Source organism: Lucilia sericata, unplaced genomic scaffold, assembly GCF_015586225.1.
Source record: "Lucilia sericata isolate MDLA Ls3-8-SP2 unplaced genomic scaffold, ASM1558622v1 Contig000007F_arrow, whole genome shotgun sequence".
Taxonomy (NCBI): domain Eukaryota; kingdom Metazoa; phylum Arthropoda; class Insecta; order Diptera; family Calliphoridae; genus Lucilia; species Lucilia sericata.
In genome coordinates this window covers 20,653-39,343 of record NW_023994048.1, presented here as the reverse complement: position 1 = coordinate 39,343, position 18,691 = coordinate 20,653, and the positions used below count along the sequence as shown (strand labels likewise).

At 34.7% G+C, this 18,691-nt stretch overlaps 1 protein-coding gene across 2 annotated transcripts in view; it reads left to right on the top strand.

Annotated features, from left to right (window-relative positions):
- LOC119602608 (cytoplasmic polyadenylation element-binding protein) overlaps positions 1 to 18,691 on the top strand; it is a 69,431-nt gene that overhangs the window by 40,448 nt on the left and 10,292 nt on the right. For both annotated transcript variants that reach the window (XM_037954221.1, XM_037954211.1), the window contains one exon: positions 18,315 to 18,678. In XM_037954221.1, the coding sequence (XP_037810149.1) occupies positions 18,417 to 18,678 (262 nt within the window). In that variant the 5' untranslated portion in view covers positions 18,315 to 18,416. The remainder of the gene's footprint in view (positions 1 to 18,314; positions 18,679 to 18,691) is intronic.

Below are 18,691 nucleotides of genomic sequence, written 5' to 3'. Positions count from 1 at the left end.
ACGTATTTTAAAATCTTAATATGTTTAACCCAAACTAGCTAAAGATACATAATTAATGTTTATTACACTCTTTATCACATCTTCACTCTCTGGCCCATAGTGCAGTTCGACTATGCGAAATTTTCGATAAAGTTACACGTTATAATTACTAATATAATTTGATATAATATAGACAACCGGTTTTAATTTCTTTCCAATATTGGATGTCCAGTAGTACAAATGCTTTTATAAGAATGTCCATGGAAAGCTACTACTCTTAAAGAACGTCAAGTTATTAAATTGGCCAAAATTGTCTTCCTAACAAAATGTTGCTTATTTGGAAATTCTAAGTTAAGAGAATAAACAGCAAAAAGAAGAGATGAATTGATCGAAACAGTTGAAATCAAAGATCATATCGTCACGCGTTGCATTTTTTGTGCTCACTACAGTATGAATACTAAGATTTGGAAATATCATTGCAATGGGAAAAGAATGCACTATAGCTCGAAAACAACTAATGATATGTAAAAATAGTCTTCAACTAAAATGTAGGCATTTTAATTGTCAACAGTCGTAGGAATCATAATAAGCGATATATTTGTAAAAACTGATGTTTCTAACCTTTGACCCCCAACATCTAGATTTGCGTAATTGGGATTAAAGACGACTTTTAGTCCCTTACTTGAGACCCCAAGATGAAGTACTGTACCAACTTTCATGAAGCTATCTAAAATTCCACAGTCTACACATTTTTTCGTCTAACTTTCCTAGGCTATATCTCTTATATATAAGTTTTCGTTATCCCAAATTAATCTTCAATCAAAGCAAATAGTATGAATTATTTTTAATCACACATAAAAAAGCACATCATCCAACTGTATTATCTTAAATATAAAATGTCTTTAAAAATATTAACTAAATGTAATATGTATTTATGTATGTATGTGTGCAGCAGTCAGTATTAGTAATAGTATATTTAAATATTTATATAAGTATGTGTGTATGCATTTAGATACTCGTAAATATATTAAATTGCATAGAAAATCCATGGATTTTCCATTACGTTCATTCGTTTCTTCTTTTTTTTTCTATATAGATTTTATTATTATTATTTGTTTGTATTCGACATTTGGTTTAATGATGTGGCTAAAGGGCATAATTCTTTCTCTCTAACATTCAGTGAGTAGAGTCGAGTCAGTATTTTCTGCCGTATGAACCATGAAACATGTTTTTGTTCCTTTTTATATTATTTTCCTCTTATTTCACTTTTTTTGTCATTGTCATTTGATTTGTCGCGTGACATTTCCTTGTTCTTAAAGGTCTGTGCTTTATTCACTCTCTTCCTTAGAATAATCATCAGCATCATCATGTTAATAGGGAGTCTGGTATATTTTTTTTTTCTTTCATTCTATAATTTGCATCATTACCTTTAGCTAAAGAAATGTTATTTGGTAAGGGCAGGTTAAGAAATAGAAAAGCGGCTAAAAATCCACAATAACAATATCCACCAGATTTTTTTTTTTCTTTTGTATCTTTTTAACATTTTTAGAGTCAGAGTCATACATCGGCAGGATTGTTAAGTACTTGTAGTGCCAAACAATATTTACTTTTACGCTTTTATAATGGCAATTTGCTTGGTCTTTAGAAAAAAAAAAACTAAAAATAATAATAACAATAATGGTGGTGCAGATTTTATTGTTTGTTGTTCTCCTGCACCTTATATTCTCGTCGAATCCTTATAACTTCCTTCACCTTGAATAGAAAGCGAAATATTTAATATTTTAATAACAAAACCATTAGATGTTATGTCAGGAAATATGTTGAAGTTTATTAGGTAGGTAGGTAGGTAGGTTGATAGGAGGATGTATACTACATCAAATCCGAAGAAATACACCTAGGCCACTATCGGGCCTGTTGTGCGCTCCAATTCAAGAAAAAAAAAAAAAAAAAAAAAAAAAAAAAAAAAAAAAAAAAAAAATTGTTCACTGAATGTATTATTTTTCCATGTTCAGAAACTCAGTTTCCTGGACGTAATTCCTAAGAATCTTCCAATCGGTGTTGGTTAAGAATGTTATTTCTGGAATAACATCACTTCCAAGATACTTGGATCTAACTTCGACGAATGCCTGACAATGGCAAAGAAAGTGCTCCAGAGTTTCACTGTCCTCTCCACATGCTCTACATTCGTCTGAATTCGCACGTCCAATTTTGTATAGATGTGCTCGTAATCCTGTGTGTCCACTGAGAATACGTACCATCATACTAACCTCAGACTTGCTCATTTTGAGAAGATTTCTCGTCTTGCTCTCATCAGGGTCACCCCATAGAATCTTTGTGGTTCTACCCACCGTTTCATTATTCCAAGAGGCCTTATGGGATTCTCTCATCCATATTTTTAATTCAGCTTTTGTTGCGTCGAATGGTTTTGCGTTTGTCAGGTTAACTACATCGAGCTCCCTTCCCTTTAAAGCTATTACATTCGCCCTTTCGTTGCCGGCTACTCCCGAGTGGCCTGGTACCCATATGATGTGAACCTTACCTCTGGGAGAGTATTCAGTTAAAGCTTTCTTACAATCCAATACGGTCTTAGATTTAATTCTATCACCCGACATCGCACAAATTGCCCTCTGGCTGTCGGTAAATATATTAAGCCCTGTGGGCGCCATATTTATTCTAATCCAATTTACACATTCCGTTATTGCTCGTACTTCTGCCTGGAAGCTTGTGTTATGATTAGGTAAACGGTGGTATATTTCTGTTTCTGGGTCTTCAATATAGAACCCCAGACCCACTTTGTCCCCTAATTTAGAGCCATCCGTGTAGCAACGGATTCCTACTGGTATTTGCTCTAATGTTCCGCTTGACCAAGACATTCTATCTGGGATTAGCGTTTCAAAGTTTCCGACATATTCAGTGTCTGGTATGCGATCAGGCACGTCCGATGAATGTGTATAACCTTCCAATGTGTCCAGTATACATTGATGACGTGTCCTATAACCGTTTTTGGCCAGTTCGCCTAAAGTAAAGAGCCGTTCGGCTGTAAGCGCCGCCTCATATCTTATATATGTTTCAATGGGTGGAATATCTAGCAACGTTTCCAGAGCCTTGGTTGAAGTAGTACACATGGCACCACTTATACCCAAGCAGCATGTACGCTGAACTCCCTGTAGTAGTTTGATATTACACTTTTTGTCCAAAGCAGTCCACCAGATTATTGAAGCATAAGCTAGAATTGGTCTAATTACACTTTTATAAAGCCAATTTGTCATAGTAGGACTAAGACCCCATTTCATGCCTATGGTTCTCCTACATATCGCCCAGCACCGATGTGCCTTGTTGATCCTATCCTCTATGTGGTGTCTCCATTTTAATTTCCGGTCAAGTATTACACCTAAGTACTTAACTTTGTCTGTCACCGGTATCTTCTTGCCCAAGAAGCAAGGTTCAGTATATGTAGAAATTTTTGTCTTTCTTGTGAAAAGACAGATTTCCGTCTTCGCCGGGTTAACATTGAGGCCTCTCGGTTGAGCCCAGCTCAAGGCCGTATTCAGAGCCTCCTCAGCTCTTCTACACAAGTAATTTGGATCCTTTCCCTTTAAAAGTATTACGACATCGTCTGCATAGCAGACAGGTCTAAGTCCTTTCTCGGTTAGGGTCCTTAGGAGGCTATTAATCGTGGTGACCCAGAGTAAAGGTGACAAAATGCCACCCTGTGGTATACCGCGAAATACCTTTTTCCTGATAGTTATATCGTACATCTCGCAGCTTATCCATCTGTTCCTTAGCATGTAGTTGATCCAGTTACGGAGCACCCGGTCAACATAAAACTGGTCTAGGGATTGGATAAGGGTATCAGTGTGCACGTTATTGAAAGCGCCTTCGATGTCAATGCATACTGCCAGTGTATACAGTTTGCTATCGAAAGATTCACTTATGTAGTGGACAACTTCATTTAAAGCGGTCTCCACCGATCGTCCCTTTACATAAGCATGCTGCTTATATTTAAGGTCATTGTATGGTATGCTGCTTTTAACCATGCTATCGACTATCCGTTCCAAGGTTTTAAGTAGGAAGGACGTAAGACTTATCGGTCGATAGGACTTAGGTGTCGCATAGCTAGGTTTCCCTGGTTTGGGTATAAATATTACCCTTGCATCCTGCCATTTAACTGGGGTATATGCCAATTTTAAGCATGCAGTGAATATCTGTGACAGATGTACGGAAACCAGTCCCGCCTCCATCTGCAAAAGTGCCGGGAAAATTCCATCCGGCCCTGCAGCTTTATAGGGAGCAAAGCTCTTGATTGCCCCTTTAACCATGTCAGTTGTAATAACTATTTCCGTGTTACCCTCCCCTTCCTCCAATATCGGTTCATCTATGTTATTCGATATACCGGGTGGGAAATGAGAATCCATTAGGAGTTTCATTGTCTCCTCCATATCCTCAAGCCTCCTGCCCGTGTCATCGATCATAGATTCCGGTTGGACATGAGTTTTGGATAGGAATTTTTTTATCTTCGATACCTCATTTACGCTATCTACCTGTTCACAGAAAAGTTTCCAGGAGTCTCGTTTGGCTCTTCGAACGATTTTCTTATATTCACCAAGTTTATTACGATACTCATCCCAGTATACTGCGGTCTTTTTACGCCGTGCCCGGTTAAATAGTTTGCGAAGAGTCTTCCCAAGGTTCCGGATCTCCCCAGTTACCCAGGGTTTTTCCTGGGCAGATCTCCGCTCTCGCAGAGGGCAGCTGTCCTCGAACGATTCAACCAGGGCACTTGTGAACGTTTCCACTTTGGCATCTATATCCTCTTTATTTCGACATTGAAAAGTGTCCTGACCTAAACGGTTCTTTAGTAAGGCCCCGAACATTGTCCAATTAGTTTTAGACTTATTCCGAAACTTTATCGGCTTTGGTGGTGGCCTTAGTATTTTGAATCTTATGTACCGATGATCAGAAAAGGAGTGCTCGTCCGAAACTCTCCAATCCTGAATTTCGTTTATAAGCTCTTCTGAACATATAGTTATATCTAATACTTCTTCTCTGATTCTATTGACGAAGGTAGCTTTATTACCTAAGTTCAATGTTATCAAGTCTTTAGTATTAAAGAAATCCATGAGGGCTTGTCCCCTGCGATTGGTGTTTGTACTACCCCAAGCTACATGATGCGAGTTGGCATCACAACCTATTACAATTTTCTTATTTTTCCTTTGTGCCTCTTCAACCAGTTTCATCAGATCCGACGTTGGTGGTAGGGTCGGAGAATCGAAAGGCAGGTAAATAGATGCAAGGTATATGTTGCCTCGACCTTGCTTCAGCACCGTTGCATCCGATGTTGATAATCCTGTTGAGAGGAGAAAACATAAGTTCTTGTGACATAAGATACATGTTCTCGGGCGAGATCCTGTATCAGCGTAGAAAAGTTGGAAATTTACGTGATTTAATCCAGAAACCTTGTTGCGAATCGTCCAAGGTTCCTGGATTAAAGCTATATGTATTTTACCTGTGTTGATTTTAGCCATCAGAGCGTTGGTAGCTGTCTCGCTCCGATGGAGGTTTATTTGGATAACCTCAATCATGGTCATCCATTAAACTGTCTTCCAGCGAGTTGGTGGTCACCTCCTCGCTCTTTGGATTTGACTCCTCCGGATAGCCTGAAGTGGCTATTAATGCAGTGAGTACTGTTGATGGCACTGCGGTGTCCTTATCAGGCATAGGAATAGCAGTATTTTTAATAGACACATTCCCAATTCTGGAGAGCATTGCTGTTCTGTCTTCTGGCGGGTGAGTGATTTCCTCCTCGCTTTTAGGATTTGACTCCTCAACATTGCTAGTACTTGCTAATGATGCTTTGGGTACTGTCTTAGGTGTTTTAGTGTCCTTGTCGGGGCCGGTTTTGACAGCCCTTTCAATCGGCGCCTTCCCAATTTTGGAAAGGGCAACTACACTTTCTTCTGGCGAGTTAATGGTAAATTCCTCGATTTTAGGATTTGACTCCTCAACGTTATCAGTAGTGGATACTGTGGTCTTAGGTTTTTTAGTGTCCTTTTCGAGGCTTGTTGTAACAGCCCTTCCAATCGGCACCTTCCCAATTTTGAATATGACAGATTTAGAGGCGAAGTAAGCCCTACCTTTATTCTTGGCAAGACTAGCCATGGATTTCTGGTCGATACCTATTACAAATAAAGTTCCCTCAGGTTCTTCTTTCCTGTAAAAGACATCCCATTTTTCCACGGCCAGCTCAGCATTTTGACCTCCAAGAATTTCCAGTATACGTTCATTAGCCAGTTTACTGCCCCATCCTTTTATGTAGACAGTGGACTTTAGGAGCACCGGAAGCTCGCTCTTCTTTGCCAGTCCCAGCCTAGCGCCGTCCCAGGGAGGAGGGATACTTTCCACCAAGTTCTTTAGGGTGCTAACACATTGGTGAGATGCCAACCTCATCAACATCACGCCCATGCTGAACTCGCAGCTCTCGCTCTCTATTGGTTGTTTGCCCTTTGAAGCTATTGCATGGTCCACTATCTTATTGTTGACCAGGTCTTCTATTTTACTCTGTTGGTCTATTGGAATTTTGCCTGTCGGATTACCGGCATCGTAAACTGCATAGCAGAGATCGTCCCGGTGCCTACTTCTGGCAACTTTGGCGTAAGATGGCGACTCTTTACCTTTTCCTCCGTCTAGCTTCTCCTTCCTCGTTTTTCGGGGCTTCTTTTGAGATTCCCTTACCTTCGAGGTTGATTTCGCCGACGTGTTCGTCTTCGGAATATCTGGCTTGGCGTTGTCACCCTTACTCGCAGGATTCTCACTTGAGATTCCTTTGAGTGAAGTATGGCTTGGCTTCGACTGTGTATTAGAAGACGGGGAGCTCTTTTTCTTCTTAGGCTTATTCTCAGTTGTCAACTCCTCGGGTGACCTGATCCTTTTTGCCTCAGATCTTGTGAGAGAGTCCGATTCCTTTGGAGTGTCGTGGGATTGACTAACTATGATTTCCTGAAGCATCTTTTTCAACTTCCTCCTCTGTGCTCCAGAAAGTCTTTTCTTAGTAATAGGTAGTTTAGCTATGCTATCACTCACCTCTTTCACCATTTGCTCTACTTCATCCTTTTTGGGATTTGCTATAATGGTATTATTATTATTATCATCTGAGGATTCAGAGTCGGAACCCTCACCTATATTTAAAGGCTGAGGTAGCTTAGAGCTCTCTCCGAGTACATCCTTCTCTTTCACCCCTATATTTTTGCCAGCGGCATGCTGTACACTTGACGCATTGTCCGCCACGGAGGCCAAGGTACCCACCTCCGTAGTAGTATTCTGCTCACGATTGCAGGATGACGACGACACGTGACTCGCGAGTAGATCAACACTTGCCGCCGGTACTGGGTTATTTAGGCCCTGCACCGTAACTTTTATCTTTTTATTTTTATTTTCCATATTTGTTTTTCCAGTTTTTTGGTCCGCGGGGAATATAATATTCCCAGGTGGTGGACAATCTGCCCTCCCTCAGCTTAAGTGAAATTAAAGCTGGGAGAGGACAGATGGTCCATCACCACCCCCTATCCGCCACCCGGGGACGCGCTCGGTAGGAAAAATCTGGAAAACTCCCCCGAGTTTATTAAGAACTTCTTAATTTAAAAGATATAAAGAAAATGAAAAGAAAATCTAAACATAATTTTTCATGAAATGTTTTTGAAATATATAGTTAGAAAAAAAAAACAAAATGATAACATTTCAAAGATCTGTATGTATTCCCAACAAAAAATTAAGTATTAAGGGGTTAAAATGCTTCAATTTACTTACACAATAGCATTTCAAATCTTCTATGCCTTAACAAGAGGACTAAAGAATTAGAAAGTATTTTTAGAACACATTATTAGTAAGGCCTTATTAAACTACTTCTATGTAATAACGACGATATGTAGTAGTCATTGATAAGTATGTTGATAGGTATTTACAATCATTACCCAGTTTTAGCTGGTATTATGCAGAAATATAAATATATTGCTTAATTTTCTTACTTATATTTCTTTCTAAAATTTGAATTTTTTCCCTAATCTTAAACTATAGTTTAATTTAATTCCATATTCAAATAATGTGGAAAACTTTTTTTGTCGAATTCTTTACATGATGTGCGATTTGTATTTTGTTAAGTGAAAAGTTTTTGTGACTAAACAATCAAAACAATCATTGAACTTTGTAAGGAACTATTAGTAAAGTCATTTACAAAATCATAACATTTAAATTTTACATTTATTACTAGTACATCGATTTGACGGCCATCACAAAAGTTTAGTATATGGACAATAATATTTAAGAACATGAATAGTTTTTCGGTTACAGGGTTCTCTCTAAAGATATGTAACACACCAGAACTGTCATAGTGACCATCTACATGATAAGGTTTCTGTTTTTTATTGTAAAACAAATAACATAACTTTTTAAAGCATCCTTATATGCACTTTGCATATCCTGATAAGTATAACAGCAAATCTTATTGATTGGCTATTAACATTACAATCCACAAACATTTTTTAAATATTAGGGAGGTTTCTGTATTTTTATTTTAAGGTTGTTTAATGTTGTATCATTATTGATCCAATTTTAAAACTGCAACATTGGGTACTTGAGTCAAATCATATAATTTTAATACACGTCATATTTAAGAGAACAACATTTTTTTAGTTTACACCTATACACCACTATAGTGAATAGGATATTATGCGTTTGTAACACTCACTTTAAAGTGTTCCAATCGACTGCAAATCACTTTTTGTCCATCTGTGTGTCCATGTAAACCTTGTGCGCACCTGTAGCGTGCAATTTTGAAGATAATTTGATGAAATATGGCAAATACTTTTCTCTTGGCCAAATGGTTGAAATCGGTCCATTATTTGACCTAGCCCCCATACAACCATACCCCTTTGAACGGCGCTCTTGAGCTCATAATTATGTTAAATGTTCTAATGTCGGCACAACTGTGTTTCGTATATGTCTACATGTTACTGCCAATTTTCATAATGATCTCAGGAGCCTAGCCCCTATACAAAATTACTTGAAGGTTAATAATTATTTTATGAACACGATAAAATTTTGCATAAAAAAAGTAAAAGTAAATCCCTCTACCAACATTTGTAACGAAATGCCCTAGTTATTTTCCCTTGTTTCCGAATACAGGGATTATTCGTCACTTTAATTTATCTATCTCAAATTCCCCAGTTTTCACATTTTATTGACTAATTTACCTGGACTAAATCCGAAAAAAAATATTTCTGAAAATCTACATTATTATTTATACATGTAAAATGTACTTATTTAAAATAGGCAATTTTTATCAATCTTCCTTCATTTTTGAATTCAATTTTATTTTTGGGAATAAATATGTACGTATAAAAACATTTTAAACATCTTTCGAAGATAGTTGCTTTTTATAAATTTTTTTCTTGTTAGTTGTACATATAGCATGATTTTCTATGTAAAAAGATTTTGAAGAAATGTTTTCATGTTTCACTATGCCAAAGTTAAACATGTGAAAGAATTCTATGGGATATTTGTGACAAACGAAAACAAAAACTAAAACTTAACTGAACTGAACCCTTTATTGGTCGCCATATTATACGCCCTGGTATGTGTTACAAATAATAGACTATAATCTTTTCATTGTAGTTTCTTTTTTACCATTTCTTAACATTTTTTTTTCTATTTTTCTTGTTGTTATAACAATGAACAGAAAAAAATAATATTAAATTGTATGATTACACATTCACTCTACAACTAAGTACAATCACATATTCTTTTATATACAAATATAAATTTCTTTACTATAAGATGCAAATACATTCATACACATACAAGATACAAATCCGTAAGATAGTTTTTTTTTTTTGTTATTGTTGATGTTGTTGTTAATATTTGAATTTATTCTAGTTAGTTCTAATCTATTTACTTGTATGTACAATATTACGTGTTTGTATGTTTATATGTTCCTTTGCAATAAACTAAATTTGTTCATTTTATTGTAAATATTAAGTTTTCTCGACATTTTTTGGTGAAAACCATTTAGACATTTTATAGTTGAAGACATGTTTTCTTTTCCTGTTTTTCCCGTTTTTGTCTCCTAAAACAATGTTTAGAACAAATTTGAAGTGTTAAATACAAAATTTCAACTCAAACCTAAAAATGTTGTAAAAAAAGATTATGATTTGGAAATATATATGTAACAGTATATGTATGTATATGCTTATTACGTCAATATTTACATACATATTTATATGTATGAATATTATTACAGTTTGGAATGTTTATGCCAGAGTTTACTTATGAAAACGTTATAACTTTATTAGAAATATCTACATAAGGAAATTATAAACTATTGGTTTAAATAGTTTCTGTAATTAGTTTTCTATAAATTTATTTTAGCATTAACCAGCAGTCATGGCATATTTAAATTTTAGTCTATATATTGGACTATAGTCCTTGACTATAGACTAGACTATAGAATAGACTATAGACTAGACTATAGACTAGACTACTAGACTAGACTACTAGACTAGACTATAGACTAGACTATAGACTAGACTATAGACTAGACTATAGACTAGACTATAGACTAGACTATAGACTAGACTATAGACTAGACTATAGACTAGACTATAGACTAGACTATAGACTAGACTATAGACTATAAGACTATAGACTAGACTATAGACTAGACTATAGACTAGACTATAGACTAGACTATAGACTAGACTATAGACTAGACTATAGACTAGACTATAGACTAGACTATAGACTAGACTATAGACTAGACTATAGACTAGACTATAGACTAGACTATAGACTAGACTTAGACTAGACTAGACTAGACTATAGACTAGACTATAGACTAGACTATAGACTAGACTATAGACTAGACTATAGACTAGACTATAGACTAGACTATAGACTAGACTATAGACTAGACTATAGACTAGACTATAGACTAGACTATAGACTAGACTATAGACTAGACTATAGACTAGACTATAGACTACTAGACTATAGACTAGACTATAGACTAGACTATAGACTAGACTATAGACTAGACTATAGACTAGACTATAGACTAGACTATAGACTAGACTATAGACTAGACTATAGACTAGACTATAGACTAGACTATAGACTAGACTATAGACTAGACTATAGACTAGACTATAGACTAGACTATAGACTAGACTATAGACTAGACTATAGACTAGACTATAGACTAGACTATAGACTAGACTATAGACTAGACTATAGACTAGACTATAGACTAGACTATAGACTAGACTATAGACTAGACTATAGACTAGACTATAGACTAGACTATAGACTAGACTATAGACTAGACTATAGACTAGACTATAGACTAGACTATAGACTAGACTATAGACTAGACTATAGACTAGACTATAGACTAGACTATAGACTAGACTATAGACTAGAACTATAGACTAGACTATAGACTAGACTATAGACTAGACTATAGACTAGACTATAGACTAGACTATAGACTAGACTATAGACTAGACTATGACTAGACTATAGACTAGACTATAGACTAGACTATAGACTAGACTATAGACTAGACTATAGACTAGACTATAGACTAGACTATAGACTAGACTATAGACTAGACTATAGACTAGACTATAGACTAGACTATAGACTAGACTATAGACTAGACTATAGACTAGACTATAGACTAGACTATAGACTAGACTATAGACTAGACTATAGACTAGACTATAGACTAGACTATAGACTAGACTATAGACTAGACTATAGAACTAGACTATAGACTAGACTATAGACTAGACTATAGACATAGACTAGCTAAGACTAGACTATAGACTAGACTATAGACTAGACTATAGACTAGACTATAGACTAGACTATAGACTAGACTATAGACTAGACTAATAGACAGACTATAGACTAACTATAGACTAGACTATAGACTAGACTATAGACTAGACTATAGACTAGACTATAGACTAACTATAGACTAGACTATAGACTAGACTATAGACTAGACTATAGACTAGACTATAGACTAGACTATAGACTAGACTATAGACTAGACTATAGACTAGACTATAGACTAGACTATAGACTAGACTATAGACTAGACTATAGACTAGACTATAGACTAGACTATAGACTAGACTATAGACTAGACTATAGACTAGACTATAGACTAGACTAGACTATAGACTAGACTATAGACTAGACTATAGACTAGACTATAGACTAGACTATAGACTAGACTATAGACTAGACTTAGACTAGACTATAGACTAGACTATAGACTAGACTAGAGACTAGACTATAGACTAGACTATAGACTAGACTATAGACTAGACTATAGACTAGACTATCGACTAGACTATAGACTAGACTATAGACTAGACTATAGACTAGACTATAGACTAGACTATAGACTAGACTAGACTAGACTATAGACTAGCTATAGACTAGACTATAGACTAGACTATAGACTAGACTATAGACTAGACTATAGACTAGACTATAGACTAGACTATAGACTAGACTATAGACTAGACTATAGACTAGACATAGACTAGACTATAGACTAGACTATAGACTAGACTATAGACTAGACTATAGACTAGACTATAGACTAGACTATAGACTAGACTATAGACTAGACTATAGACTAGACTATAGACTAGACTATAGACTGACTATGACTAGACTAGACTAGACTATAGACTAGACTATAGACTAGACTATGACTAGACTTAGCTAGACTATAGACTAGACTATAGACTAGACTATAGACTAGACTATAGACTAGACTATAGACTAGACTATAGACTAGACTATAGACTAGACTATAGACTAGACTATAGACTAGACTATAGACTAGACTATAGACTAGACTATAGACTAGACTATAGACTAGACTAGACTATGGACTAGACTAGACTATGGACTAGACTAGACTATAGACTAGAGTAGACTATAGACTATAGACTAGACTAGACTATAGACTAGACTATAGACTAGACTAGACTATAGACTAGACTAGACTATAGACTAGACTATAGACTAGACTATAGACTAGACTATAGACTAGACTATAGACTAGACTATAGACTAGACTATAGACTAGACTATAGACTAGACTATAGACTAGACTATAGACTAGACTATAGACTAGACTATAGACTAGACTATAGACTAGACTATAGACTAGACTATAGACTAGACTATAGACTAGACTATAGACTAGACTATAGACTAGACTATAGACTAGACTATAGACTAGACTATAGACTAGACTATAGACTAGACTATAGACTAGACTATAGACTAGACTATAGACTAGACTATAGACTAGACTATAGACTAGACTATAGACTATAGACTAGACTATAGACTAGACTATAGACTAGACTATAGACTAGACTATAGACTAGACTATAGACTAGACTATAGACTAGACTATAGACTGGACTATAGACTAGACTAGACTATAGACTGGACTATAGACTAGACTAGACTATAGACTAGACTGTAGACTAGACTATAGACTAGACTAGACTAGACTAGACTAGACTATAGACTAGACTAGACTATAGACTAGACTAGACTATAGACTAGACTAGACTATAGACTAGACTAGACTATAGACTAGACTAGACTAGACTATAGACTAGACTAGACTAGACTATAGACTAGACTATAGGCTAGACTATAGACTAGACTATAGACTAGACTATAGACTAGACTATAGACTAGACTAGACTAGACTAGACTAGACTAGACTAGACTAGACTAGACTAGACTAGACTAGACTAGACTAGACTAGACTAGACTAGACTAGACTAGACTAGACTAGACTAGACTAGACTAGACTAGACTATAGACTAGACTATAGACTAAGCACTAAACTTAATATTTTTTCGATATTTCATCAGTATAACGATCTACAGTGAACCATTTTCATCTTCACATTAAACGCTAATGACAATTTGAGTCTTAAATAGGACAACATTTGCTAGATTTATAATTTAGTTAACAAAAGCGGTTTATAAGTAGAATAATATCGACTGAGAATCACCCTCAGGCACCCCGATGTCGGTCCTTTGGACAAATGTTCATCAAATTGAATTCATATTCATTAGTTTAAATAAAAATTTTACACAAATCATTCACAATTGGAGATTAAATGTTTTTACAAAAATGTGTTATAAATTCATCGTATTAACAAATGCATTGTCTTCCAACAATAAGTTATTTAACAGACGAGAAAAAAACAACATCATCTATCGATCAACTGCACAACTGATTTTCTAAGTGATTCTGACCATTTTAAAAGTGTTATTGAAAACGCACCATTTATAATCCACACATTTCTCACTCACACACACATTTCACTTGCATTTGAAAATCTTCCATCAAAAACCTTCTAAAGCGAAACTATGATAAAGAAACTGAAGAAGTGCGAAAAAAGGAACAGTATCTACTTAAGTGTTCCCATTAGTTGATCAAATTGTCATTCATGAAATCATGTTGATGGTGGAACGAATCCAAAGGATGAAAAACTGAATGAAAATGGGGAGAAAATAAAAGACAGTAAGAGTGTGGAAAAAATCCGTAAATCTGTAACAAACCTATTAATACAACATATTTCACAGAGAAATCGTTACATTTGACATTTCATTTTTACTTCAATTTTAGTTTTTCCCCTCTTGCCTTTTTTCTATTATTTCTCATATACTAACTCATTCACTCGTTAGTTAGACAGACACACTTATGTAGAGCTTTAAATACAATTTTCTATCATCAACACTTGTCATCATCACTATCAAAAGTAACATCATTCAAACGCCACTACCATTGCTACAAATACAACAGCATCAACTACTACAACTACATTACGTATTAGATACTTACAACGTGGTAAAAGTAACAGTTTATTCCAATAACAAAAACCATTAAAAGTGAGAGAGAAAACAACAAACACATGCGAACACGTACAAAACGATTGTGATTTCAAAGATAAAATTGAATGTGAATTGAGAAGATGAAAACACCAACCATACCGACAGTCGGACGGACATAAAACAGGCTTAATGTGATAATGTTTATTTTTGGTTTTTACTTGTATCATTTAATAAATAGCTAAAATAACACACAAATATATTGATGTAGGATACATACAGTGGTCATTAAATTAATTTAAGTACATCTCTTCGCAGAATATCTTAAAGTGTATTTTCCATTAAATGGTAGTGCGACAGTCCTGCATATTTAATCGATTTGCAAGGACCTACAATGCCAAACAATTGTAATATACAGTCTATAGTCTAGTCTATAGTCTAGTCTATAGTCTAGTCTATAGTCTAGTCTATAGTCTAGTCTATAGTCTAGTCTATAGTCTAGTCTATAGTCTAGTCTATAGTCTAGTCTATAGTCTAGTCTATAGTCTAGTCTATAGTCTAGTCTATAATCTAGTCTATAGTCTAGTCTATAGTCTAGTCTATAGTCTAGTCTATAGTCTAGTCTATAGTCTAGTCTATAGTCTAGTCTATAGTCTAGTCTATAGTCTAGTCTATAGTCTAGTCTATAGTCTAGTCTATAGTCTAGTCTATAGTCTAGTCTATAGTCTAGTCTATAGTCTAGTCTATAGTCTAGTCTATAGTCTAGTCTATAGTCTAGTCTATAGTCTAGTCTATAGTCTAGTCTATAGTCTAGTCTATAGTCTAGTCTATAGTCTAGTCTATAGTCTAGTCTATAGTCTAGTCTATAGTCTAGTCTATAGTCTAGTCTATAGTCTAGTCTATAGTCTAGTCTATAGTCTAGTCTATAGTCTAGTCTATAGTCTAGTCTATAGTCTAGTCTATAGTCTAGTCTATAGTCTAGTCTATAGTCTAGTCTATAGTCTAGTCTAGTCTATAGTCTAGTCTATAGTCTAGTCTATAGTCTAGTCTATAGTCTAGTCTATAGTCTAGTCTATAGTCTAGTCTATAGTCTAGTCTATAGTCTAGTCTATAGTCTAGTCTATAGTCTAGTCTATAGTCTAGTCTATAGTCTAGTCTATAGTCTAGTCTATAGTCTAGTCTATAGTCTAGTCTATAGTCTAGTCTATAGTCTAGTCTATAGTCTAGTCTATAGTCTAGTCTATAGTCTAGTCTATAGTCTAGTCTATAGTCTAGTCTATAGTCTAGTCTATAGTCTAGTCTATAGTCTAGTCTATAGTCTAGTCTATAGTCTAGTCTATAGTCTAGTCTATAGTCTAGTCTATAGTCTAGTCTATAGTCTAGTCTATAGTCTAGTCTATAGTCTAGTCTATAGTCTAGTCTATAGTCTAGTCTATAGTCTAGTCTATAGTCTAGCTAGTCTATAGTCTAGTCTATAGTCTAGTCTATAGTCTAGTCTATAGTCTAGTCTATAGTCTAGTCTATAGTCTAGTCTATAGTCTAGTCTATAGTCTAGTCTATAGTCTAGTCTATAGTCTAGTCTATAGTCTATTCCATAGTCCATATATTATAGGAATGAATGCATATTTATAATTGTCATTGGCGTATATAGATTTTTATGGTGGGGAAAAAGACCCACAAAATAGTCTATTCTGTTGGCGGTAAAATTTATTTAAAAATTTGTCATTGTGGGAGCCAAATAATTGAAGAATATAATTAAAAATATGCTCTACTGTAACATATTGGTGTGAATGTTTTAATGGTCATTGGCGTATATAGATTTTTATGGTGGGGAAAAGTCCCTTCAATTTCTCAAATTATAATTGCATATTATTGGGAAAAAATCGCACAATATTGATATATAATGACATAATTTATGTGATCTCAAAAATGATTAACATTCGACAAAATAATTGTTGCTGTCGCCATTTATGGACAAACTACTTTTAAGAAGTAATTGCCCTAAATTTGTTTGCTCACCCCAAATTTAAATATCTTTGGCCCCTTCTATGAACAACTGATACCGCACCAATGCTTCTGGATATAAACGGACATAAAAATAAAGATGTGGGATAGAATGTGTCTCGTTGTGTACTTGTATAGATGTTTCTCAACTTGTTGCCATTATTTTTCCTATTTTTGCAAATTCTGTTTGTATACTTTCGTTAATCTGGCATAATGAGTTGTGAAGAACAATTCGTACGCCATTTGTGTTTAATTGTGTTTTGTATTTTATAAAACATTCTCTGGGTTGAATTTAGTCGCAGCACATACATTTAAATGCATAAGTACACATACACATTGTTATGTACATGAATAGAAATACATACATATGTATACATATATACCAGCATTTATATATAAAATAAATGTAAAGAGCTGATAACAATATTTGTACTAATTTGGCATTTTGTAAAGTGTACTTTACTGCCACTTTATCTGACACTTGATGCTCTTTTAATTGCGCGCCAAAACGTTTTTATTCAAGTGTTCGTTCGTTTCATCTTAAGTTTTTTTTGTACTACCACCCTCCTCTCTGTTCTTCTCACAATTACATGTACATATGTATATAATATAGTAGACTACGGTTTAGGTGTTGTTGTTTTCTTGTTCTTCTAAAAATTGCAATGATGTTTGAAAGAATTCATGTTATCGTACAATATGTTTGTGTGAAATCATTGTGTATGTGTTAAACATGTTTTTAACTCATCAACGATTCACTTGGAAAAGTCTACTTGAATTTTGTGTCTGAAAATGTATGTGTATTGTTAATGTTTATTTGTTTTAATGTGTGTTTATCTATCTGTGAGTTTTGGTGCAATGAAAGGCGTAAAAATTAATACAAATTTGTGACATTTTAATAAAGATGTTGTTCAGAAATTGCTCAATTTTTGAAATTGCTAAAACAACAAGGAAATTAAAATTTAGCAATTAAAAAAGGCTCTTTTGGCCTTTTTTGGCACAAATATTGTTTTTCTTTTATTACTGTCCACTAAATCGTGCACAGCAGTTTGACTAGTTTTTTGTTGAACTTTATAATTATATAGGTTTTCACGAAAATATGGGAGCACACAATACTCCTTTTGTTTCCTGTTCACTTATTCCATTTAAACTACTTTTAACACAGTCACAGCCGATTTCATCTTTAGACCAAAGTAAATTTCATTTACATGTAATTTTTCATTTATACTTCATTTTAACTTTCATAAAAATAGGTTTTCGATCAAAAAAATTTAAAATTCTCAAGTTAAATGTTTTTTTAAGAATTTAAAGCTGATTTTAAGTTTCCGAAAAAACTCTTTATTAAATTAAAAAAATATTTTTTCATTGTCTCCATTTCATTCTTCTTTTTCTTTCTAGTTCAATTCAAATGAATCCTCTTCGTCTCCTTGCAATTCCTCATTAAGTTCAGTTACGGCAACAACACTAACACCAACAACAACATTAACAACAACAAACACTATGAGATCTCCAACATCTTTAACAACCGATACTGTGACGGTTGCTGCCGCTGCTCATGCTGCTGCTGTTAGTGCTGCCGTAGGTACAGAACTATTACAACAACATTCAATTAATTCCATAATTGAACAACGTCAAGACTTTCTAACAGCAGCTGCAACAACAACAACAAGACATACAAATGATGCCAATAACACTTTATCGAATACAACAGCATCAACAATATCAGCAGCATCATCGGATACATTAACCTCAACATTAAATGGTATGTTTAAATA